Source organism: Frankliniella occidentalis, unplaced genomic scaffold, assembly GCF_000697945.3.
Source record: "Frankliniella occidentalis isolate FOCC.00 unplaced genomic scaffold, Focc_3.1 Scaffold21, whole genome shotgun sequence".
Lineage (NCBI taxonomy): Eukaryota > Metazoa > Arthropoda > Insecta > Thysanoptera > Thripidae > Frankliniella > Frankliniella occidentalis.
Genome location: NW_026267151.1, coordinates 2,146,318 through 2,156,288, shown reverse-complemented (window position 1 = coordinate 2,156,288; position 9,971 = coordinate 2,146,318). Strand labels below are relative to the sequence as shown.

General features: G+C 52.6%; 3 protein-coding genes across 4 annotated transcripts in view; all 3 read right to left on the bottom strand.

Moving 5' to 3' along the window:
• Positions 1-9,971, bottom strand: part of LOC127748587 (uncharacterized) — a gene marked incomplete in the record, with an annotated part of 33,343 nt that overhangs the window by 19,071 nt on the left and 4,301 nt on the right.
• Positions 1-9,971, bottom strand: part of LOC113204121 (uncharacterized) — a 31,292-nt gene that overhangs the window by 17,059 nt on the left and 4,262 nt on the right. The gene's annotated exons all lie outside the window — the stretch shown is intronic.
• LOC113204122 (uncharacterized) lies at positions 7,004-9,965 on the bottom strand. The gene is made up of 2 exons (XM_026419144.2): positions 9,311-9,965; positions 7,004-8,552 (listed from the first exon to the last, which is right to left on the bottom strand). The coding sequence occupies exons 1-2, from the start codon at positions 9,525-9,527 to the stop codon at positions 8,314-8,316; spliced, it is 456 nt and encodes a 151-aa protein (XP_026274929.1). The 5' UTR covers positions 9,528-9,965; the 3' UTR covers positions 7,004-8,313.

The window sequence follows — 9,971 nt, the reverse complement described above, 5'->3', positions numbered from 1 at the left end:
CCCCCCCCCCCCCCTTCGGGCCCCCGTACCATCAGCCTGATAAGGGTGGTCCCTTCGTATTTGCATTTAAGCCCCGCCCAGAGAAAGGGAGAGTGGAGGGAGGGGTCCTGCTCACTGTGATTGAACTGTTCCGACCCTCGCACACAATCCGCAAATGAGACCAATTTTTCAAGGTTCACTCCACTCTTGCCGGAGTAGGGTAAACGGGCGGTAGGGGAGGGGGGAGGGAAAAAAGAAGAGGTGATATCCGGACGGGCTTGCAAGATCAGCGACACAATAGGAACGATATGCAGAGGGCAGGAGCCGCTGGTCAGCCCCCGCCTGTCTCCGCGCGCACTCTGTTTGTTCACTCAACTCGCGTCATTACCCTTCACTGTCTGTCTGCGGAACTGACTCGGGTCGGGGGCGTTCTGAAAAGCAACGAGCCCCGTTTAGTGTCCGCTTCTTTTATGTCTTCCACTTTCGACCTAATGAGACACTGAATTTTCACAGATGCAAAATCTTTAAATAAGTATTACCGGCAGAATGCACGACAGGCAAGACGGCATAAAAAACACTGGAATTGCTGGAGTGATGTGTCTTGTCTAAAAAGAGTCATTCCATTTAAGTGATGATATTGGGAACATTGCTCTACTGTGAGTGATGGTTTTGGATCATCGCTTCCTTGGAGAAATAGGCGACATTCAAATAAAGCTATGTTCCAAAATCATCACTCAAGAAACGAACAACGAAAACAAGCGTTCCTCTTCCAGGAAAAAAAGGAATGGGGAACAACGCGAGGCGAGTAACTTTGAGTACCTTCTACAAATTTAGTGATCATTGAGTCTATGGAAATAACCCATAAGTTCAGCGATTTTTGAACTTTTTGCGAAGGTTGGGCGTCCTTCATTTGACAAAATACTTCAGAACCTGTGGGGTATGCATTTCAAAATCTTGCAAAAATATCGTTTTATATCTAAATCATAAATAAATTTTCAAATTAATTATTTTTTCTTCGATTTAACACAGGATGTTGTTTCACGTCTCCCTAACCGACCGTGGAATTTACATTTCATCAACGAGGCACTGTCTCAGCTCAGATTTTCACCATAGCTGTACTGAAGGAAGAGAGTGCTCAAAGGGCTAGGGGGAAGGAAGAGAAGAGGGGAGTGGGGTGGGAGGGGAGGGTGTCACGCCATTCCAGCACCGGTCCTAAACTCAGCTAGGCGACAAGCGCCTCAATCTTTGAGACAGCAGATTGGCATGGGAAGGGGAGAAGTAGTATATGACTATGAGGGGAAATGCGCAAAAAGGAGTCACTGCACTTGTGCACCGTCAATCCGAGCCGAGGAGTGATATCACACAGGACGTCATGACAGGCTGAGGTACGCTTCGCGTGGACACCGTCCAGGTGCTGGAGTGGCGTGGATCTTATCGGCAGGGATTGGCCCGTAATTTACATGTCAGAGGGGCGATACCGGAAGTAGTGCGCGGAACAAGATCCATTTGTCTCTGCCGGAACTACTTGCGTATCTTGTGAGTGATCACCTTTTACATATTGCGGTACACCTATATCCGACAGATTCCCAAACCCAAACGGATATTTCGGGTGCCAAAGCTGAAATACAGATGTGATTAATTTCTCTGGCAGAGTAGCGCACCCTACTGGCCCGGCAGTAACCGCCAGGTCTAAAGGGCGTCAAGTAAATGCCCGCCCCAGAAACGCAACTGGTTCGCGTGGCAGGAGAGGCAAGCGGGGAGTCCCCGCGAGTCAACGCAGCGCACGCGAGGGATGGGGGAGAGAGAAAGAGAGAGGGGGAGGGGGATATTTACCACGACAAGGGAAGCCGCGAACTAACTTGAAGAGTCGGGTCACGGCATATATCATTTTCCGAGAGGAGTTTTCGTCGTTCTTCGACGATTCACATGTTTTTCACACAACGAATTATCGTCATATGTTGTTTCACTTAACGTATTCATTTTCCAGTTTGGCAAAGTAGACACCGAAGCATAAGCAAAGCATACTGTCTGCGCAGTAAACAGTTTGAGTGCAGTGCACCAATAATTTCTTTCTCTGAAGTGTGCTGTGTGTGTGTGTAAAATAAAACTAAAAAGAAAAACGTGTGAATAAATACACGTTTGCAAAAAAGAGATGTGTATGAAAAAATGCACGCACAGCGCTATGTTTTGTGAACCGTCTTTGACTTTAAAAGTGAGCGGTGCGCAAAATAATTCAAAGAAAAATCGATAACATTTATTTTGAAGTTAAGACGTGAACAAACGAGTGCACCCCGTCTCAAGTACGTCTCTCCTCTAGGGGTGCTGTTGAATGCAAGAAAATTGTTGTACTGATCATGTAATAGTGAATGCAACAGTGGCTTCGTGCCAGGGGGAGCACCTCACATGTGCGGCGCAGAGCGGCCAGGCACGGGCGCATCCTGATTTATGGCGTAACGCAAAAAGAGGGAAAGGGGGAGGGGGGGCGAGAGGGAAGTTGCACCCAGGGGCGCGACAGTGCAGTAAGGCACGGCCCGCGGGCACGGCGGGACAAAACAAAAAAGAAACGGAAGAATGTTTGGACTTGGCACCCGCTCAGAACCGCATCCGACATGTGCGGCAGTGCGGGACCGAGCCGCACGCATCTGACACATTCCTTCGGCAGAACCGCGGCGTCGGCAAGCGAATCAGGCGCGAAAGAGCCAGCGCCGCGGTGTGCACGCGCGCTCGCGGGGCAGGGTCAGGGTGGTGGAGGCCTTGCAGGCCTTGTTGCAGGAAGGGGCGCGCTGCGGACGGACAGGGGTATGTTCACAGGAGGGCACGCCGTCCGCACACCGCCGTCTCTCCCACCCGCCTCACCCGCAGCGCGGAACCCTTCTCTCCCCGCACCGCACGCTGCAGCAGACCTCCGCGGAGAGGCGCGTCGCCAACGACGCAACATCAAACTGACGATCGCGCGCGGCCTGCGGTGCGGCCCCCCTCAACGACACCGCGGTTCGACCCGACGCGCGCGACTCTCGGCCGAGCTGGTCCACATTTTTCACGGCCCTCTTAATTGAGCTCAGGAAGGGTTGCGGGCGTTTCGGAGAGGCCATAATAATAATAAGATTGCCCCCAATGCGACCAACAAGCGAAATTGTGAAACCTGCTCGGCCTCTCAAAGGGAGAGAGTGCCGAGGGGCGAAAAAAAAAAAAGAAATACCCAAACTTCTCTCGTCTCGATAAAAGTCACATTGTTCCTGAACAGGCATGAGGATGGGGGAGTGAGCGCGGCGGTAATTAAACGGCCGCGCCCCTTTCACACCCCCGCCGCCGCACCACGCGAGGCGAGCCCGCCGGCCCGACGCGCTCCTTTCAAATGGTTTATTTTTTGGCACCCTTTTCCTTTCTATGCCGCCGCCACGCCGGTCGCTTGTTGCATCCAGAGAGGGCGGCGCTCCCGGCCGGCCACCGCCCTGCCCCCGCACCGCCTCGGCCGCGGTGATATCAAAGGGGGGCGGCGGCCGCTGATAACCGCCATACAGACTTTCATTTGCGAATTCCAGTTTAGATAATATCTCCGGCTCTCTCTCGACACGGGCGCGGTCACGGAAAGACTCACGGGCGACGCACAGACACGCTAGATAAACCTCGCACACCAGAAAGAGTTTTTAAAAGTCGTCAACCACTTTGTCATGCCTGAGAACCATTATTGCACTCGCAGTCGGTCTGAGGCCAAATTTTTCGGTTGAGATTTCTAAGGAGTTTCTGGTGCGTTTTTTGGGGATGTATATGGTCAACGGCGCCCTTTCATGTGCCACTCCCCATACGGCCTCTCTCCCACTTACACGCACGCACACTAATGTGGAAAGGTTTCGACAGTCCGCAGGGTTATGTGCCGTGCTGGCCATTCAAAACTGCCGCCATTCGCCAAGGGGACGAATTAATTAAAGTCCCTCGTGTAGTGTGAGCCGCCACGCCCCAGCACGCACCAGCAACGCGGGGCCGTGCTCCGCGTCAAAATGATTAAATCTACTTTTCTGAGCCTGAATTCATACTAATTACAGTCGTGTATACGAGAGGCAGAGCTCGAGGTCCAGACAAGGCGACCCATCGCTTACAGCCGCATGGGGCATGGGGCCCACTGTGCACACCTGAACGCCAAAAAAAAAAAACATGGCAGAATGGGAGAAAATAAGAGGAGCGCCATCACAGAGCTATCGCCTTACACTGCAGCCTCGCCAGACAGTACGGCACCAGCCACCTGCGCTGCCAAAAACATGCTAGGGGAAGGCCGCAATCGGAAGAAAAGAAAACGATGCACACACGTCCGAACACGTACCGACGCGAAGTGGCTGGGGCGGTAGTAGAAATCGCCTGTAAACGGTATTTTCGTCCTTCCGCGCTGACCCGCGCGCCGGCGGGGGGTCCCGTCCACGCGGCCACCAATACCACGTGTGGCGGCGAAAAGCCTTGGGGCGCGCATCACGAGTCGAAATAGCAGCAAGGCGCAGGAAGTGCATCGGGGCAGCCAGGGGCAGTCAAGGCCAGCTGCACTGTACAGTACCGCGCGCCGTAATAAAGGCTTTCGCGCGCGTCGCGGTGGGGGCGGCGGGAGGGAGGGAGAGGAGGGGGGGGGGAGATCCGGACGTCCGCCGACCTTCAGCTCGTCTTAGCGTCTGATGCGGGACGCCCGGCGACGACGTCCCTTGGGTCCCTTCAAAACGCACGAGAAGGGCTCGCCCATGGAAATGGCACACATGCGCCTGGAGACACGCGGGAGCACGCTAACGAGACACGGGCACGGGCGGTCGTACTCTGCCAAAGGCGAGCCGAAGTGCAAATACACTGCGCACGGGAGTGAGTACTAATACTATCACCACCAAGTACTCTCACTCGAACTTGCGTGGCACCAGGACTAGGGTACGCACTAAAAGCGACAGTTTGCCTCGCGTGATATCACACTTTAGATTCGGCAAGTAATATGTATTCCATAGTCAAAGTCTCCCCCTACTGACCCACTGGGTGAGGGCGGATTACATGCCGTCCAGGCCACTGTGCCCGTGTTACGGCCCCATTAATGGCATCGCGACAAAGTAGTATGTATGAAGACGGACGACGGCCGATTGGGAAGCGCGGCGTGGAGTGGAGTGGCGTGGCGCGGCGCGGCGCCGCACGCAGGGTGGCCCGCCGGTTTTTATTGTTTATGCCCGTCCTCGCCGCCAGATAGCGTCGCCATCCGAGAGACACTTGGAACAAAGACAATGAAAGCGAGCCGGTACCGTTCAGCGTCACGGAAGTCGAGTGCGGCGGCAGATTCGGCTTGCCCGCGCCGCGACGCGGTGCGCGCGCAGGAGCCATTCCCCCCTCTCTCTCTTTGCGCTTCCCTCTCGCGTCGCTCGCGCCATTCGGAGCTTCCCCGCGCCGCCACCAGAGGGCAGGCGAGCGCAGGGGGTCGACGTGAGTCACGGGGAGGCGCTCGACACGCGCTCGGCTGCATCTTTCATATACACATGTCCGCCTAAGCGGACGATGAGTTTTAGAAAGTGGCAAGCAAATCCATGCAGACGGTCATAATTAGGGTTTTTCAAAAAAAGGACTGAGCATCTCTCAAATCTATTGAAGGGTTGCGCTGCGCCCACTCACGTGGAGCGGATAAAAAAAAAATGAAAGACTAAAGGGATGATACCCAACAACAGCGCGCGACCAATGATGCATGGCAGCCTATTGATCTGCATGATGCGCGCGCGCTCCGAACGAGACAAACTCATCTTGGCATCATTCTATTCGACCAAATCTGGACAGCCATATGGAGTCGGTTCGAAAAGGGGTGGACGGTAATAACAACCATATCGTCATTTCCGCCATATACCTACCGCCTATACACAACAGGCACGCACACCCGCACAAGCGTGCACACACACACACACACACACACGCGCACAATGCCATCAGGTGACTGCTAAGTGACGATGCAAAATTTATTCTCCACGCCCGGCTGCGGCAGGCCAAAGGGGTGAGCGGCGATTGACTTGCAGAATCATTGCAAAGACAACGCGGCCCGCCGCGCCACGCCGCGCCACCCGCGGAGATCATTAAAAGACTTGCATATTCATGTTGTTCGTTGTGACCCGTTTTGTAGTTGCTTTTGAGCAACGAAAAAAGGGGTTTTCAATGGCGCGACACGCGACACAGAAAGTTCGGCAATAGAGGGGAGCGGAGGAAGGAAGAGCCCCTCCTCCCCCCTCCTTTTCAGATTCCGTCTGCTTTCCTATTGATGAATCGATACCGAAATATAACGAGTTATTGTCGGAACAAGGTTCCTCTGCGTTCGTCAGCACATGAGGGTTTCCTTTCTTTTTTTTCACGCACAGTGCGGAGGGGCAGCCTTATTGTATTAGCGGGCACAGATGACTGTCATCCTTCAGGACGCTGGCGGCGCCGGTCGCGATTTTTCTCCCGGCTCCGTAACGCTCTCTGGCGGCAGCATCGCCGGGGACAAATGGACGCTTTTAAAACAGGGGATTATGACTTTGCCTTCCGCCTCGGGGGAGCGAGCAGCAGCAGCACCAAAGGTTAGGTGGCGCCCCGCGGGCCCCGCGGACCCCACCCAGCTGCCAGAGTAAATCATCATAGTTAAAACAGCTCTACTGTTTCGTGGCCGCTCTACCAGCCAGTAAGAGGCTGTAACACACTTGAGCACTGCGCCTCTGCCAGTCACCGGTTGTTACACACTTGAGAAGTACATTTTCTTATTTTCCTTCCTTCCCCCCAGGAGCTAATATTATTAGCCTGATGACTGTCGTTAGACAGGCACACAGCAGCGGTGGAAGAGTAAGATGTGGGGGTGGTGGAGAAAGCAAAAGTGGGGTGGCGAGGGGGACCCATTTGTATCGGGAATGGCAGTGATTAGCGACAGGCATTTGTTCTCGTCGCCACAAAAAGTCACATTTAATTGAATTGCGCTCAGTGGAGAGGTTTTCGGACTTCTGACATACTCGTAGTTATACCGGACGAAGGATTTTTTTGGAAAAGAGGAGTATGAACGTATATTTATCAAGTTTTATTAAAACCAATTGAGTTTTCAATTTCATGCATACAAACAGTGAATCTTTGTACAAAATGAAAGACATAGTGGGTAAAATGCGACGTTTATAGTACAATACAAACACACACTGACTCTATATAAAACGTTAGGCCACAAAATATCGTTGCCTTAAATGACTGACTAAAAAGAACAAAAATGAGATAGTATACTTAAAATATAACTCAGGATAAAAACTTAAGTTGATTCTAATACATTAAAATTATGTTAGCGGCAGTGGAGATATTGAGATCTCAATTTAGTGTCAAAATAAATATATGGCATACATGAAAGAGTTCACAGGAAATAATGTTTAATTAGTGAGCTGATTACAAGAGAAAAAATCTTGAGAAAATCATTAAAGTACGGTACATTGAGGGCTTTTCTGCTTGTAATCGAGTAAAATAACACCAAAATACATTTCCAGTCTTCATGTTCAACACAAAGTTTGGACACTTAGCAACAATAACCACGGCATGAAATATAAGATGATTTGTGTTGCATTGTAGCTATTACGATCGTTCATTTATCTTAAGATCAAAAAGATACAAAATGTACATAATATTTACAATACTTAAAACTAATCAAAAACATCTGAGATCACATTTACAGCTTTGATGAAGGCGTCTTGGGACCTTCAGAGAGAAAGACCCTCGGACTGACAAAATGCAAAACCAAGGAAAATAAAGGAAAAACAAAACACTGAATGACAGTTTATATGAAGACGCCGTGTAGTGAGAGAGGTGAGGGGCTTATCACAGCCAACCTGATGGCTTCATGACTTCACGACCGGAGATCATCGGGAGAGCGGCTGACTATGGAGTGAGATCAAAGGAGTCTCTCGTCGGCTCAAAACTTAACATCACAGCTTGCTGGCTTTGCGTCCTGGTGGACAGGGCGAGGCGGGCGGCGGGAAGGCCCGCGGCCGGCCCCTCCCATATGCATATCACAGCACCACAGCCAGATGGCGGCTTCATATGGGTGGCGCCCTGCCGGCGTCACGCAACGCACGTAAGAATTTTTTATCAAAAGACGAAATAAATTTAATATTAAAATATACTTTGGTTTCGTTAAATCGATAATCAAAAGAGACAATTTCATATAATTATCAAAGGAGATCCAAAAATAATGTACTAGTAAGTTTTTGGCCACGCAACACTTAATTTAAAAAATAAATATGGCGAGCGAAGAGGGCAGCAGGGCGCCAGAACACTAAACTAAGCTATATATTAATAAAATAATAATAAAACTCTCAAGCAATACGCTATGTACACTCAGCAAGCCGTGTGCGCGCGCGTCGACGGCGTCCTGGTCAGCTCTGCTCTCTTGCCCCGGTGACCACTACGCGCCTTCCTTGGGGTGGAGCGGGGCTTTCGGGTGCGGGAGCGGGCCGGTGGCGGGGCGACGGCGGTGACTTGCTCGGGGGCCGCAGGGGCCGCGGGCAGACCGGAAACCAAGTCCGGGATGGCCATTGGCGCCGTCGGCGAGGTGGGCGACGGCGGTGCCGAGCTATCTGTAACACAAAAACACCTGGACGTCAGCAAGGCGGGTGACTAGCGCAGCCTGGCGGCCGCGGAAACAACTTGGCGCGTGCTCCGGGACCCTCCGCGTCGGGCGGGCCGCGGCCGCGCGCCGCGCCGCGTACAGTGCGCTCCGCGCGACGCTCCTGTCGACGCCGCGACGCTGCGGGCGGACCAGCAGCGAGGCCGGCGAGCGCGCCGACGTGGGACGTGTGAAAACGCGATCAAAACATCGTCCTCGACACTCACGAGTTACAGTTTGCCGACCGTGACCAGAATGCAACTAAAGAAAATACTGTACCCGGGCCCCGGAGTCGACAACCGAACTAGACTTAAAGGGGATGTATTCAACGGCTCGGGATAGAACGGCAGCACACGCGCACTGAGTCCGCACCACAAAAGAGCGTAAAACTTTAAGAAACTGCTCAAGAGAGCTTTTTGAACGAACTTATCTAATGAAAACGTTTTACTGGTTTCACAAAGGTAAATTTAATCAACGTTTTCATGACCAAGAAAAACCGTGTAAGTCCCGAAACCACACGGGAAACAATGTTGAGTTTAAGAAACAAGATTCGGAAGACAAAAAGCAGAAGGGCAACTAGTTGACCAGTAGTTCATTCCGTGATTTTGGTATTTTTAACAATGTTCAGATATTTTAGCCAGAGACTTAGTCAGGCGGAGACTACGCGTTCAATTTTTTCTAACTATTTTAACACAAGTTTTCTCGTCTTTTTTTTTACACTGAACTTACCGGAGGCAGAGTCCTCGGACGTCAGCTCGAAGTCCACCTCTTCGTCGGTGACCTGCAGGCGGAGCTGAGGTCGGCGGATGGTAAGACGACCGCCCGGCTCGGCCTGGCCGCGCTGCGCCAGGATCCTGGCGAGGACGGCAAACAGATCGCTCAGAAGGCGGTCCAGGTCCTGGAGGTCCTCACCACCTTCGCGCGGCAGTTGAAATGGGATGGCCATGGCGGAATGGTGTGAAGCGCTGAATACGAGTCGAGAAGCACTGATGCGTATGGCGCAGAGTCTCACACACAGAAGTCGAGCTTCGATCACCAAGTCACAACACAAGACCAGTCCTGGTTGACGGTCTAAGGCACAAGCGACGCCGGTGCAAATCCAAAGGGGGCACTTGCACAGCACTGACTCTACTGACTCACAGGGTCCGGCTCAGAGCACTGACTACGGACTGACTGCACGTCTTCACTCCGCGGCGAACGACCAGCGACTGACTGACTGAGCTGCACACAGCCGCACCCTCTCCCTCTCCAGCACCGACTACTCGCTCATGGCCACGCCACGACACACGGGAGCAGCGCCGCGACGGCTTCCCCCTCCACCCCGGGGAAGTTCCAGCAGCGACCGCGCGCGACGCGCGAGGGCAGCACCGTGCAGCAAGCGCACACGGCG